General features: G+C 35.2%; 2 protein-coding genes across 2 annotated transcripts; both read left to right on the forward strand.

The window, feature by feature from the left end:
* The first annotated feature begins 2,455 nt into the window (after positions 1 to 2,455).
* Positions 2,456 to 7,260, forward strand: LOC132274652 (protein NRT1/ PTR FAMILY 5.10-like). Its single transcript, XM_059775975.1, has 4 exons — positions 2,456 to 2,611; positions 2,714 to 2,931; positions 5,045 to 5,592; positions 6,283 to 7,260. The coding sequence occupies exons 1-4, from the start codon at positions 2,473 to 2,475 to the stop codon at positions 7,097 to 7,099; spliced, it is 1,722 nt and encodes a 573-aa protein (XP_059631958.1). The 5' UTR covers positions 2,456 to 2,472; the 3' UTR covers positions 7,100 to 7,260.
* A 1,051-nt stretch (positions 7,261 to 8,311) lies between these two features.
* LOC132274650 (protein NRT1/ PTR FAMILY 5.10-like) lies at positions 8,312 to 15,480 on the forward strand. Its single transcript, XM_059775974.1, has 4 exons — positions 8,312 to 8,563; positions 8,656 to 8,873; positions 13,454 to 13,989; positions 14,454 to 15,480. Exons 1-4 carry the CDS (start codon positions 8,404 to 8,406, stop codon positions 15,268 to 15,270), a joined length of 1,731 nt encoding a protein of 576 aa, XP_059631957.1. The 5' UTR covers positions 8,312 to 8,403; the 3' UTR covers positions 15,271 to 15,480.
* Positions 15,481 to 16,110: the final 630 nt, after the last annotated feature.

A 16,110-nucleotide genomic window follows, 5' to 3' on the forward strand; every position in this document is an offset into this window, starting at 1 on the left:
TATCCAAGGTCATGGTATAAAGTACCTTTCGATGGTGAATCGCATTTCTTACTCCATTTCGGACTAGTCATTCCCAATGGTAGGTCTTGAACTCATGAACCGAATACTAATATTTTACAGGAATGGAAATCTAAGTTAAATTCGTCTATGTTATTATTTATTTATTTTTTTAAGAGAACAGTCATGACTCATGAGGCATCTACACAACACATCCATAAAAGACCATAAAGAACGGTACAGATGCAACAAAGCATGAAAACCACTCGCATAGAGATGCAACAAAGCATGAAAACCACGCGCCGATTTTATTTAGCTTGTGAGAGGCAAGAAACATCATCTCCCCACTCTCATGGAAGGGAGAAACCAGAAGGGGAAGACAAAGTGGGAGGCGGCTGAAAAGGGGGTCGGTGGAGGTTTCTAGATAGAGAAAAAGATGGAGAGTATGTTATGAGAAGTTGAATTTTTATGATATTAACCGTCTTACTTTTGTTTTTTGTTTTCAAAATTATCATAAGTAAAAATACACGGATATTGTGTGATTTCACCAAAATCGCTATATGAAAAAAATCAGAATATACTAACTTTAATTGGATCCGCAAAGTTGGACTAAGGTGGTATTTGTTAGGCACTTCTCATTTATAGTGTTTGGTTGATTAATAAAGAAAAAGAAAATAAAAAATACTAATCATGTTTGAAAAAAGAAAAGAAATGAAAGTATGTTAATAAATTTACTAGCACACTATTTTTCATAAATTTTGTATTTTATAAAAATAAGATTAAATTTGGTATTAACAAAGTTTAATTAAAAATGTTAATCTTTCTTTCTATTTCCTCCCATTATTAGAAATAACAAAACTAACACATCTTGTATAATTTGTATCCTTTTAAATCCCTAAGTTTTTTTTTTTTAATTTTCCTTTAAAAATTAATACCAAACATAATAGTATTTCATTTCCTACCATTACCTATTTTATTCTCTTTTCCTTCCCCTACCCTCCAATTCCAACCATACTGCACCTTATAACCGAGATAGTCAACCATTTTTCCTTCCTTGCAGTTAGCAGCGCAATCACAATATAATTTTGAATGGGAACACTCAAATCTGTTGTTACTTTTTTCCTAAAGCCAACCACACACACATATTCCAAGCTAATCTGTAAATTTTCATGAGACCATTTGGAAAAAAAATTAAATTATTATACGACATGGGACTATATAATATTAACCAATTACAATTCAACATACAAATTAAAATTTAGAGTGAAGTACAATCACACCCCCTGAGATTTGGTAAAAGGACACTCAGATGAAATTTATATATTTTTTGAACAAAGACACCCTCTGAAAGTTTAAAAATGGATAAAGACACCCCCTTTACATGAGAAATTGACCAAATTACCCTTTGACCATTTAGGAGACTTTTTTAAATTTACAATTTAATAAATTGGACCAATCTACCCTTATGAACAATTTATGCATAAAAAAAAAAGTAACCAAAAAAAAAAAAAAAAAATTGTTATTTACTCTATAAATGTCCCAACTTCTTAAAAATGTAGACGATTTTTTGATCCAATACATATATTTCAAATAAATTATATTTTGTTATTACTTTTTTTTTTTTAATTAAGATGCTTAATTCTTTCATCTAAAAAAAATTAAACCAATCTCTTTTCTTTTAAAATAAAAAATATGGTACCAATATAACTTTATGCATCTTAAATTATATATCAAATATTATGCATTTTTCAACATAAAAGAAAATATGTACTAGTATAACGTTATGCATCTTAACTTTATGCATGCCTTTCTTTTTTATTTGAAATACATTTATAAAGTAAATAACAAAGAAAAAAAAGAAAAAGAAAAAAAATAAGTGAACAATATAAAGTTTTTTTTTTTAATTTTTTTTTTATACGGAAATTATTCACAAGGGTATATAGTCCAATTTATTAAATTGTAAAGTTAAAAAAGTCTCTTAAATAGTTAAAGGGTAATTTGATCAATTTTTCATATAAAAGAGTGTCTTTGTTTATTTTGGAACTTTCAAAAAATATCTTTGTCTTAAAAAACAGGTAAATTTATTCTGAGTGTCATTTTGTAGAACCTTAAGGATCTGACTGTACTTCATCCTATAATTTAAATAAAACTTAACACATTTGTTAACGTGTCACAGACGTGACAGACACATAGTAATGATTAACCGAAATCTTTTAGTCAACCGTAATCTTTTAGTTGCTGTACATTATTTTCACTCACTATTTGCCTCCAATGGTTGGGAGGGGTTGTTGTCAATAAAAAAACAAAAAAACCAAATAAAGTGTTATAATTTCCTGAACTCATGAAACATGTAGTAATTATTGTATTGAAAAAAGATGACATTGAAAGTACACAAACACGTCTGTCTCTTATAGTACTAATATTTTAAGTTCGCCTCTTTTATTGGTTTACGTGTGAGTGGGAGGTGGTGAAGAAATGGCGGTTTCTGCCGTCGCCGAAGAGCCCGAAGCTCCACTGCTCGGCGGCACCGTCGTCGATGGCGTCGTAGACTACAAAGGTCGTTCGACCAGCAGATCAAAATCCGGCGGATGGAGATCCGCATCTTTCATCATAGGTAACACAAACACAGACACACACATATAGGTAATAAGATAGATAGATACAGATTAAATGACGGAGTGGATTTCAAGCTAGAAAGAGTTTGATTGAATTGTAGGTGTGGAAGTCACCGAGAGGTTTGCGTTCTATGGCATATCGGCCAATCTTATAACCTATCTGACCGGTCCGCTCGGCCAATCAACGGCCTCGGCGGCCGAGAATTTGAATGCATGGGCGGGGACGGCGGCGCTTCTGCCGCTTTTGGGAGCTTTTGTTGCCGATTCATTTCTGGGACGATTTCGCACCATTGTCATCGCTTCTTTGCTCTACATCTTGGTTAGTAGCTGCTCACTTCTTTCTCTTTAGTTTTCAAATTGGTTGAATTCTTGTCGGAATTCATGGGATTTGAAAAACAAATCACCAGATTTTCATATTTTGTGATTAATTGAATTTTATGTTCTTTGAAACATATATGGAGTAATAAATTAAAATAAAATAATTTCTATAAATAAATGAATTAAATTAAGGGAGTTATTATAAATAAAATGAATTTTTTTTTTAAAAAAGAGTTTTTATAAAACTATTAAAACACCTAAAACAAGTTACGTATTATTAAAATAATTAAATAGGTAATTATTTTAATAAAATAATTTACCAAATAATAAAATAAATTTCTAATTAAAATTAAATAAGTAATTGTTTAATTGAAATTCAACGAAGATGTTTCAAATCATTAAATAAATTACCAATTAAAATTAAATTGGTAATTGTTTAATTGAAATTCAATCAAGATGTTTCAAATCATTTATAGATAAAATAATTTACCAAATAATAAAATAAGTTACCAATTAATATAAATCCTATAAGTTACCAATTAGAATAAATCCTATTATGAATTCTTCAAGGTTAAACAACATAAATAGGTAATTGTTTAAAATGAATTTTTTAGATCAACTATCGAATCTCTCAATTTGTTAAAGTTTAATAATTAAAAGAAATATTGTAATTATTTTAGAAAAGTTATATTATATAAAGAAATGAAAAATTATGGCCCTTCTTATTGGCCGGGACCTTAGGCGAGGGCCTAACTCGCCTAAGGCTCTAGCCAGCCGGATGATATTTATTAATCACTTCACTTCCTCCTCAAGTGGAGTGAAGAGATAAAACAATGATAACTATAAAGCTTTGTTTAGTAAGGAGGATGGAAAATTGGAAGAGAGAAGGTAAAGAATGGAAGGAGGCTTTTTACCTCGCATGAAAAAAAAGAAAAGAAAAGGTGTTAAGGGATAATATAATATGATAATAGTAAGGATCTAACATTTCTTGGTAATTGTCCAGTGCATGTGGGATGGACAGTGCGACTGCATGTGTGTCTGTAGTGGACTATAGGGTATTATAAGAGGTTTAACACCGCGATCGGAAAAAAAATGCCTATATGACAATCCATCAATGACTGATTCAATAGCTAAAAAATGGATTAGACTGAATTAATTAAGTTGTTGAAAATATTTTCAAATTATTTACCATATGTAATGATAATACATGTTAAAAATTTTGTCTTCTAAATTTATAACATAGATTTTAATGTATTCATGTGTAAAGCCTTAAGCAAAACCATGTAATTTAAGGTATATCTGGTTCTCCAATTAGGAATGTATTGGGAGTTATATGCAGTACATTTCTTTGCCTGTTTGTGTACTGTCAAACAGCAAGTCAAACCGCGCAAAGGAAAAATAAAATGCACAAAAGAATTTTACCTTCAAAAGGGTTACTGCAAATTCATGTCTTCACAATTTTCAGTACAATGTACTACTGGAGGGACCTTTCAGTTGTCACGATACTAGTGAGTAGTTTAATAATCTGGACTGTGTGGAGACGACCTTCAAATCTTGGACCCATTTGACTACTGATTTTACATGTAAAGCTAGGTAAAATTGTAACTGGAAATGTGAAGAAATACGAACTGGAAGTTGATTTGTAGGTTGAGAGTGGGCCTTGACGCAATGGTAAGGTTGCTTCATTGTAATCTGGAGGTCATGGGTTCGATATAGGAAACCACCTTTTTTCGTATGCGGCTAGCCCATTAAGTTGATTAATAGATTTCTAAAAGATCAACTATGATTTTCACCAGTTCGTTTGATTCCCATTATTCTATAACAGGTTAAATCTCAACTTATATAAGTTACAAGGAACCATTTGAAATCAATTTCATTGTGTGACCAAGCAAACGAGGCAGCACTTTTTTACGCAATACTAGCATGCTTAAGGAGACTTCTTCACATCACCTCTCTCCAATCACGAGAACATCGAACTTATTTTCTGATTGATTGGGCAAATCTGAGTTTATTATCAGGAAATGGCTATTAGATTGTGTTTCAGTACTGTGATCCTGAGTAATACTCCCCTCATCATAAAATGCAAATTCTCTTTGTATTGGGATGAATCACAGGGACTTGGCTTGTTGACAGTATCTGCTTTGCTCTATTCTCCGAGTTCTTCTGAAAGCCAAAATACAGTAAAAGGATCGCGAATTTCTCCTCCCAAGGTCCAAGTCATCTTATTCTTCTTTGCACTATATCTCGTGGCAATTGCGCAAGGGGGGCACAAGCCTTGTGTCCAGGCTTTTGGAGCTGATCAGTTCGATTCACAAGATCCTAAAGAGTGCAAAGCCAAAAGCTCATTCTTCAACTGGTGGTATTTTGGTTTGTGTGTTGGTGCTCTCACAGCTATCTTGATCTTGAGCTACATTCAAGAAAATCTTAATTGGGGTCTTGGGTTTGGAATCCCATGTATTGTCATGGCTTTTGCACTAGTCATTTTCTTGCTTGGAAGTATGACTTATAGGTTTAGCATTAAAAGGGATGAGAAAAATCCCATTATGAGAATTGCTCAAGTATTTGTAAATGCAGCTAGAAATTGGTGTACTACCCCTTCTGCAATAGCTATTGAACAGGAAGCGCGAGGAAGCCAAACTCATCATGGTTCTCAACAATTCAAGTAAGAGAATTACTTTCTGGTTATGATGAGATTTGGAAAAAATAAATCCTACTGACCTCATTCTTGTCCATAAAATGATTTGCAAAACAGTACATAACTTGTGGAGGAATTTTGATGTATCTCGAAAACTGAAATTAGTCCATAATGTTTTGCTTCTCATTTGAAACGAGTGAATTGCATTCATAATCATGGTAGCATCTTAACAAGTCAAATTGCCTTTCATCACTGTTGAATAATGATCACCGGAGGATTTCATGAAGGACTTTCTTTCAGTCAGTTGTTACCATCATTTTGGTGATGATCTGATGGTATTTAGGGCCATTGCTCAGTGCCCATGAAATGCGTGGATTATATAGCATGAGATTGCAAGTTTAAAATCTTGAGTAAAGCCAGAGGTTAGATCCGTAACTGGCCTACCCAACTTAGCGTTCTTGATTAGCAGGGACCATACTTTGTGATGACTCTCATCTGGTGGTATTTACCATCTTTGTTCTCTAATGCTCTAGATACATGACATTTAAGCATGTCCTTTATGCGATATTGCTCCTTTTGTACCGGCTGTGAAACTCGTGATGTATGGTTGATACAATGGGATCTATCTTATTGTCATGGCTACACTTAAAAAGTTTCTTTTACTCGTTGAAATAGCTCTTGAATCTCCTTAAATTTTTCGTTTTGGGTTCACAACAGGTTTCTTAACAAAGCCTTGCTTGCACCGGATGGTTCCGAGGAAGATGGAAGGGTGTCTAGCACCAGTCAGGTTGAAGAAGCAAAGGCAGTTCTAAGACTGGTTCCCATATGGGTTACAAGTTTGGTTTATGGTATTGTATTTGCCCAGTCCTCAACACTCTTTACCAAGCAAGGGGTTACCATGGACAGATCAATTGGACCGAACTTCAAAATACCAGCTGCTTCACTTCAATCCTTTATCGGCTTTTCAATTGCGGTCTTCATTCCCATCTATGATCGAATTTTTGTTCCCATCGCAAGAGCCATCACTGGAAAATCCTCAGGCATAACAATGCTCCAAAGAGTGGGAACTGGAATGTTTATATCTGCAATCTCCATAGTAATTGCAGCTCTGGTTGAAAGGAAAAGACTTGAAGCCGCTGAAGAATATGGGCTGGTTGATAAGCCAGAGGAAACTGTCCCGATCAGCGTCTGGTGGTTGGCACCCCAATATCTGTTGTTTGGAATTGCCGACGTGTTCACCATTGTTGGTCTGCAAGAATTTTTCTATGATCAGGTGCCAAACGATTTGAGGAGTGTCGGTCTTGCTCTCTACCTCAGCGTCATGGGCATAGGGAGCTTCCTGAGCAGCTTTCTAATCTCTGTCATCCAGAGAGCTACCAGTAGATATGGTGAAGATGGTTGGTTTTCGGATAACTTGAATCGAGCACATCTCGATTACTTCTATTGGCTTCTCGCTGGATTGAGTGCAGTGGAATTTGTTGCCTACTTGTACTTTGCAAAATCTTACATATACAATCGAGGGAGTAATGTTTGAAGTTGCTAAAGACCACAATCATCCTACTATATTGACAGCTATGAGGTACATGATCTGGAATTGTTCTGAGAAAGGTTTTAGATCAACTTAATGTAAAGTAACTACGAATTTAAAACTTCCACTGCATTTATATCTAATTTATGGAAAATGTTATTTCTTAACTTTTCGAATATATATGGAAAATGATATAATTGATGACTATTGAAAGTGTAAGATGGGTTTTGTGGATGGTGCCACTCAACATGTGTATTGAATAGATAATTTAAATCTCTCTCGTTAAAATTTGGGTTTTTTTTTTTTTATTTTCTACATGTGCCTAATTTTTGTTGAAGTTAATTTTAAGTAACAGATTCTTGAAGAGTTTAGATTTGTTTTGAAACCGTTGTTCTTCAAAGTTGTTTCTTTCTTACATTTGTTTTGAAACACTGGTTTTTCAAACAAAAGAGGCAGAGGAAGGGAAGGTTTTTTGTGGAAATGAAGAGTAGAAATATTTTGATTTCACAATGGATCAACCGTTACCTAGGAGTTTGGTTTTTTGGGTGGGGCCTATTAATAGGACTACTAATTTATATTTTACAATGGCACAGTCAATCACAGCATGACTGTGCAGTCACGGTTTCAGTTAATAATTTTGGTATAATAATGTAATAAAAATTATTGTTGAGATTTCTTTGTAAACATTTATAAGACTATATATTTTTATTCCCAAAGTTGAATTTAACTAATTTATTAAATGCTCTAAACATTAAGGGTTTTGTGATCTTTTGATATCTCTTCTATCTTTCAAAGTGGATAGTGATGGTTGAGTTTATAAAGAAACAAAGTATATGATGAAAATTCACGTCTTTAAAGAAACAAAGTGGGTGTATAAATGATTCGTGTGACAAAAAAAAAAAAAAAAAAAAAATGTAAAAATATTTAATAATTTCTCAAATTGATAAGGTAAATAATAAACTTTAAATTTAAATAAAATCTAATGAACTACAAACTTGGATGAAACTTTAATGAACTTGTTCATACACAAATTTATTTGTGAATTTAACAAGCTTAAATAATAAATTATTATTTAGGGAAAAAAATTTTTTTAAAAAAAAGACAAAAATTATTTAGTCTAAGAAAACGAGCTCAATTATTGACGCACGTTACCTTCCGAAAATAATAATAATAAAAAAAAATCATTGACGCACGTTTGTATAAACCATTATTCTGTTCCACATGTAAGCGCCCAAAATAATTGCAGAAATATCTCCTGCTTTTTATGTAGTGTAATAAGAAATAAGTTTCTTCTTGGATTAGGTGAAGACATGGCCGTCTCTACACTCACCGGTGCCGACGCCGACGCCGACGTACCGGAGTTCGAAGCTCCACTGCTCCACGACGCCGTCGACGGCGTCGTTGACCACAAAGGTCGTCCGGTCATCAGATCCAAGTCGGGAGGGTGGAGATCCGCATCGTTCATCATAGGTAAAAACAAATTCACTACATCATCAAATTAAATTAGGGTTTCAAAAGCAAAGAAGTGAATTTCAAACTAGAAAGTTTTAATGGAATGCCAGGAGTTGAAGTCGCCGAGAGATTTGCTTATTATGGCATATCGTCCAATCTAATAACCTATCTGACCGGTCCGCTCGGCCAATCGACGGCCACGGCGGCGGCGAACGTCAATGCGTGGTCCGGCACGGCTTCTCTTCTGCCGCTTTTAGGAGCATTCATCGCCGATTCATTTCTCGGACGTTACCGGACCATTATTATTGCTTCCTTGCTCTACATCTTGGTTAGTTAACTCACTTCTTCTATTTCAATATGCCAATTCAAAAGATGACATGAAGATATCCATTGGTTAGTTTGAATTTGCATTGCTGAATTGGTCAACTTTCGGTTTGTATAGCACTGCTCATTGGTAGACAAGATTATTCGTTCGTTAACATAAGGGGCACTTGCTAACATATTACTCTTTGGTATGAGCTTAGGTAGTTCAGCGATGTGCTATTTTTCGTGAAATTTCAAATATACAAGAAATTTCAATTTTGACTACTGTTTTACATCCCCAGTTTTTTCTTTTTATTTTTGAGTACTGTTTTACAAATCTAGAAATTACTTATGATATTCCAACATGAATTTTTTAATAGTATAGGAATACATTAAGATACTTAATTTTTTTAGGTCAATAACATGTTCAAAGGCCAAAATTGGTTCTGCTGCCCAAACAATGACCCAAGAGCAGGTCAAATTGGGTCTTTTGACAAACTATATAAACTTTTCAGTTAAATTGATTCAAATGAAAAACTAAGCAAATATGCTGATTAAAAATAAAAAGAAAAAACTCAGCAAATATGAATACAAGAAGAAAATAAACAAGCTGAAAGTAAAGAGAGATAAGGGTAGAGAAATGCAAACACACAGAACGCCAAATTGTAACATGGTTCGGCCTACGTTCATGCCTCAAGAACATCTCTCGAGGATTCCAAAATCCACTATCAACTCTCCTTCATCGGGCGGACAGCACATCTCTTGCTAAGTGAATACCTCACTTAGTCTTGAAGGGTTACACCAACCCTTTTACGCTAATAATCAAGTATGGATAAGTGTTTGAGTAGAACAATGAATATCCCCCAATGGATAGATATGCAAATCAAAGCTCACTCTAGAGTAATTGGACGAAGCAAGTGATAATAGCTCAACTCTAAACAATAATGTTTGAAAGCGCTGAAGAATGATCAAGAGACTGTTCAAATGTAGCAAAATAATTATGAAAGGCCAAGGGAACTTTTATTTATAGCCATTTTAGAAATTATAATCATTTGGCCAGCATGTGGAGGGGATTTGAAAAGTTAATTTTAAATTGTGAAGTCAATTTAGTTGACTGAGTGTCCCACTTAGTCGTCTAAATGTCCCTGTCCACATTTATGCAACTTATTGGAAAAAAAACCATTTAGGTGTCTGTGTACCAGCATAGGCGTTCAGGAGAATTAGTAATGTGTCAGGAGAAATTGGTACAAGAAGCCGTGGATACACTTCTTGATAACGGAATTCACGGACAACCAATGAGGGACGGTCAAAATAAAGTTTACAAGTGCACTGCACACTTGATATATTTCGCTCAGCGCTAGAAGCTATCTATAAAGAGAATCAATCTTCTGGGCTTAGGCGTCTCGAACTAGAATGATTGGGCTGATACGCTTGTTTATTGCACGAGTAGAAAGGAAAGCTACTGATTGACATAGGGGAGAACTAGCTGATTCAACCATTAGTCCTTGAATCTAGAAAGAATACAGAAATAGCATTCCTGGCTAAGTATTCACTGAGCAATATAAAAAATAGAATGACAGATCGATATTCTATCTCTTTTAACGAAGTGACCTCGAAGTGATAATGAAATCAAAAGAAGAAAAGAGAGGGTTCTTTTCTGGCACGACTTGCCTCCTTGGCTGCTGAAAGCCTTGGGGGTGAGGTGGGTAAAGTGCCCTACTTCTATCTCACGGGTAGTGGGTAGTGTAACCGAGCTCTTGCTTTTTATATGAAGTCGCCCTACAAGTAAAGTCCAGGCGAGGGGCGATAGAATAGCTGTTCTATTGTCTGAATAGAATAAAATGGCTCATCAACTCAAGTGACAAGTTAGGCGTGTAAGTGTCCTTTCTGAATTTTAACTCAGCTACTGAAATGTCCATTTAGTCGACTAGGTATGGCCACTTAGGCGACGTAGTGCCCTTTGCAAATTTTCGGCTTAGGTACTGGAATATCTGGTTAGGCAACTAAGTGTTCCCTCTTAGGCGACTAAGTTGCCTTTTCTAATTGTCAACTTTATTTTGGGTCATTTAGAAGTTTTAAGTGTACCACTTAGGCAACTAAATGTCTTAAAGTGCTGAACTTTTGACTTTAAAGTGGCTTTCAACTTGCCAAATGACCTTTATGCCCTTATGATATGAATAATCTAAGTTCATGGGCAAAGTCAATGATCCTAGATACCTTTAAAATGATATTTTCCATTTCAATTATTAGGTCCTAGTTTCCTTTTAGTCTTAGGTTTGAGCTTTCATCAAAATGTATCAAAATTTACTTTACATTACAATGAATCTAGCTCTCACCAAATAAAAACTAAAAAAATTCACTATTGCCCACCCCCCACCACCACCCCAACACCCCCCCCCCCCCCCCCCCCACACACACACACAATTTTCTGGTTCCGTCCATGAATACTGCCCATGGTCTTGAGCTTTGTCTTCCATGATATTCTTCAAGTTTAAGATTGAAACCTGATTAACCCAAACTCCAGTAGAATATAAAATTCACACATTAATAGTTTGTTATCATCAAAATTACCCAAACACCATTGGGTTGAAACCTTGGGGTCAACAGATTCTTTTTCCATAATTTGATATAGGTCAATAGGACTTATGTTGGCATATTTCGTGAATCAAAAATAGAGTCTGTAAGTTTGTTTGGATTTTAAGTTTAGTTAGATTTTTAAGACTTAATGCAAGTTAAAGATGGAAGTCAAGTTTTAACCAAGGGTAAAAGCATAATCTTCAAAGCCAAGGTATAAAGGTAAATTGATACTTTAATGCATTTACCATATTGCGACAAATTTGTTTGATCGATTGAGGTGTGGATCGAGGGCTTCTAGAGTCATGTCGATGGATCGACATGTCTCTCGATCAATCGAACTGCTTGAGTAGACAATTTCATTTTTAGATTAAAACACTTAAAAAATTATTCTCTCTAGTCTCCACAACTCTGATTCCGCTATGATTACACTATCACAGGCAAACCTTAATACACTGAAATATATTGAGAGTATTATATGTTTGAGAGTTTTTGAGCAAAATTGAGTGCATTCATATTTTCCTTTTAGCATTCATCAATTGCATTAGATTGGTGAGTGTTATGAGTATAATTACTGTGGAACTGATATTGAATGAGTTGAACACCAACTTGTCATTCCATCTTACCAAGATTGGAATGGGCAACTAGTCATTGGAGATTAAAAGATGGATTGGAGAAGAGAATTCGTGATGAGCGAAATCTGTTCATGTTAGCACATATGATAGCCACGATTTATGGAATGACTTACCATATTAGCAGAGATTTGATTATACTATAAAATATACCATAGAATATTCTGTAATTTGATTTAGATTTCATTTCATTTCCTTTCTTATAATATGAGCATGTGCTCTTTTTACCTATAAATATTAGAGTTGTGAATGAGTAAAAATCTCATCCAAGCTTTTACGCAATTCTCTCATTTCTCTTTTTTTATTTTTATTTTATATTTTTATTGGGGAAAATAAACTGGAACTCGCGGGGGAAAATAGCCGGAACTATGCCGGAAGAAATGGCCAGAACTAAGTCGGGAAAATGGCCGGAACAATGCTGGGAAAAGCCGAAACTTAGCCGGGAAATGTCCGGAATAATGTCGGGAAAAGAATGTGAAGACATAGAGAATATGCTCCATGATAATAATTCAAATACACCCCCTCAAATTCTAGATGAGATTACAAGAACAACCTGACTCTGATACCATGTTAAAATATATAAAAAATGAGTGGACTGTGTGTTGGAGTCAGCAGTGGGGAGTTCAGTGGTCAGTCTGTATCAAGACTCAACTCGGAGTTGTAGGGTTTGGGTATCGTTCATCTAGTGTAAATCTCTTTATCATAGTGGATTTGGTTTACATGGACTAGATCTTGTAGTTTTTTCCGTTAGGTTTTTTCACGTAAAAATATGGTCCTCTTTTGATGCTTTTTACATATTTAATTTTTTTTTTGCTTGATTGGTATGTTAATTAGCATGATGAATTGATTAGATTTCATTATTTAGTTTTAATTTTGAATTTGAAAATTCTGTGATTTAGTTAAAATTCAAAAAGTTAGTAGTTAAAACAGTAAGTAAGACGTATGCACTCCCCTCTAGGTCTAGATAACGGATCTTGCGCTAACTTTATATTAAAGCCAAGGGTTTTTGGTCCTTACCCCATCAATATGTATTTAAATTACACTTATACACAGGAAAAAGTTTTAACAATATTATTCATGTTAGGATGTACAGATCTTCCAAAACTATTGGTAGCATAGTGATGCAAGTGTTACCATGGCATGTAGACCATGTGAAGTACATTTCATGGCCTGATTAATTTAAAATGAACAAGCTCGACTTTTTTAAAGCTCTAATTCTAAAAGTAGCATGATTAAGGAGAAATAACTCCTCCCTTCCCCACTCATGATCATTCGTAGGTTTTGATTTATTGGATAGGTCTGACTTGATTGTTAGGAACAAGACCGTGCTTCAGCACGGTGATCCTGATTATACATTTGTTTCATTATGAAATGCTAATTCTCTTTGGATTGGGAACAGGGACTTGGCTTGTTGACCATATCTGCTGTTCTCCCTTCTGTCTGCCAAAATACAGTGAAAAATGTGCCATGTTCTTCTTCCCAGTTCCAAGTCATCTTCTTTTTCTTTGCACTATATCTAGTGGCAGTGGCACAAGGAGGGCACAAGCCTTGCGTTCAGGCTTTTGGAGCTGACCAGTTTGATTCACAAGATCCAAAAGAGTGCAAAGCCAAAAGCTCGTTCTTTAACTGGTGGTATTTTTCTATGTGTGGGGGTACTTTGATAACGCTCTTGATCTTGAACTACATTCAAGACAACCTTAATTGGGGTCTTGGTTTTGGAATCCCATGTGTTGCCATGGCCATTGCACTGGTCATTTTCTTGCTTGGAAGTATGACTTACCGGTTTAGCATCAAAGGTGATGAGAAAAGTCCCTTTTTGAGAATAGGTCACGTGTTTATAAATGCAGTGAGGAATTGGCGAACTTCCCCTTCTGCCATAGCTCTTCAAGAAGAAGCTCGAGGAACCCTGCCTCACCTAGGTTCTCAACAATTCAAGTAAGGGAATTACTTTATTGATATTACGAAATTTGGAAACATGAATCCGCTCAACTTCATTCTTGTCCATAAAATGATCTAAAAATTAATAGAACTTCTTAAAGGCATTTAGATGTCCCTTGGAAATTGAATTAATTCACCATTAAGTTTCACTGATCATTGGAATAACTGCGTATCATTCGTGGTAGTATCTAAACAAGTCAGTTTATTTCCGATGACAATGTTAATAGACGGGCCTTCTAGAATTTCACGAGACTTTCTTTCAATCACTTTATTGTCACTTTGGCTGGTGTCAGTAGTGCATCAAGGATGTCTTTTGCCTTGTCTATATGCATCTCTATAGCACCTCGTGCTTTGTGGCTGAAATAATGGGATCAATTTTATTGTCACAGCTGCACTCTAACTATCTTCTCTCGCTGAAACCACTTGATCTCATTTAATTTTGTATTTTGAGTTTGTAACAGGTTTCTTAACAAAGCTTTACTTGCACCCGATGGTTCCAAGGAATATGGGACTGTTTCTAGCATGAACGAGGTTGAAGAGGCAAAGGCAGTTCTAAGGCTGTTTCCCATATGGGCTACATGTTTGGTGTATGCTATTGTATTTGCACAATCCTCAACTCTCTTTACCAAGCAAGGAGTTACTATGGACAGATCAATTGGATCAAGCTTCGATGTACCAGCTGCTACACTTCAATCCTTTATCAGCCTTTCTATTGTTCTCTTCATTCCCATATATGACCGAATTCTTGTTCCTATTGCAAGAGCTATAACTGGAAAACCCTCGGGCATAACAATGCTTCAAAGAATTGGAACTGGAATGTTTTTATCTGCAATTTCAATGGCAATTGCAGCTATAGTTGAGAGGAAACGACTTGAAACTGCTCTAGAATATGGGCTGATTGATATGCCAAAGGCAACAGTTCCAATGAGTGTCTGGTGGTTGGTACCTCAATATCTGTTGTTTGGAATCGCTGACGTGTTTACCATGGTTGGTCTGCAAGAATTTTTCTATGATCAGGTCCCAAATGAATTGAAGAGTATAGGTCTTTCTCTCTACCTTAGCATCTTTGGCATAGGGAGCTTCCTAAGCAGCTTTCTCATCTCTGTCATCGACAAAGCTACTGGTGGATATGGTCAAGACGGTTGGTTTTCAGATAACCTGAATCGGGCGCATCTAGATTACTTCTATTGGCTGCTTGCTGGACTTAGTGCAATCGAAATAGTAGCCTACTTGTACTTTGCAAAATCTTACATATACAATAAAGGAAATACTGTTTGAAATTGCTTATGACCATAGCTGTCACAACTATGGAAACTGTGAAGCAATTTATAGGATGTACCACTTGTTTGTGAAAATTGTTAAATTCATCTAATGTTGTATATAGTCAGTTTGATGGCTTGCTGGAATTGTATTTTTGTATTGAAAACAAAATTCAAAACATAGTGTTGCCTACTCTAATTGAACGAAGAATGAGAAGATTGTCATAAAGCTACATGTGATAATGCAAACTTTGCCATTGAATACAGAATGAGAATGCTTCCTTGTCTTGAGCTTATACAGAACAAGAATGCGTCCTTGAGGTGGTGGCCTCTGATGATGGTCGTCATGTTCACTCAGCCGAAGTTGCAGAGGCCTGAGAGGAACTATTACATAGTCCGGGACTACATGGTCTCGGTTAATCACACGCTGTCATGGAAGCAAATGTGCAAGTTTTATTCTTTTTTTTTAGTGCGTGGCCTCTTGTGAGTGGTCAGGTGGATTTGGAGGTATGGTATTCTGTTATTTGAAGCATTTGATAACACGACGACCTCCTAGTTGAAAGCCATGTTACAAAGACATGGTATACATGTATCAATTGCAATTGTGTTTTTAGGTGTCAAACCTATCTTACTCTTAAATTTAATTCTATGTCTGAGAGGACCAAATCAATGTCTTACAAAAAAATTCAGTTTAAACTTTGAACTAAAATTTCTTAGGTAGATATTTTTTAAATACCTAATGATGCGGTGAAAATATAGTCTTCATCCATCTGAAACCCTTAATCTTGTAAAATTTGAACTTTTCTTCTTTTTTCTCACCAACATATTAAATTCCTAATGAACTTTTCCTAGTCTCTTC

Source organism: Cornus florida, unplaced genomic scaffold (genome assembly GCF_030987335.1).
Source record: "Cornus florida cultivar Cherokee Brave unplaced genomic scaffold, ASM3098733v1 CherokeeBrave_3.0.0_Hap2_Chr09, whole genome shotgun sequence".
Taxonomy (NCBI): Eukaryota; Viridiplantae; Streptophyta; class Magnoliopsida; order Cornales; family Cornaceae; genus Cornus; species Cornus florida.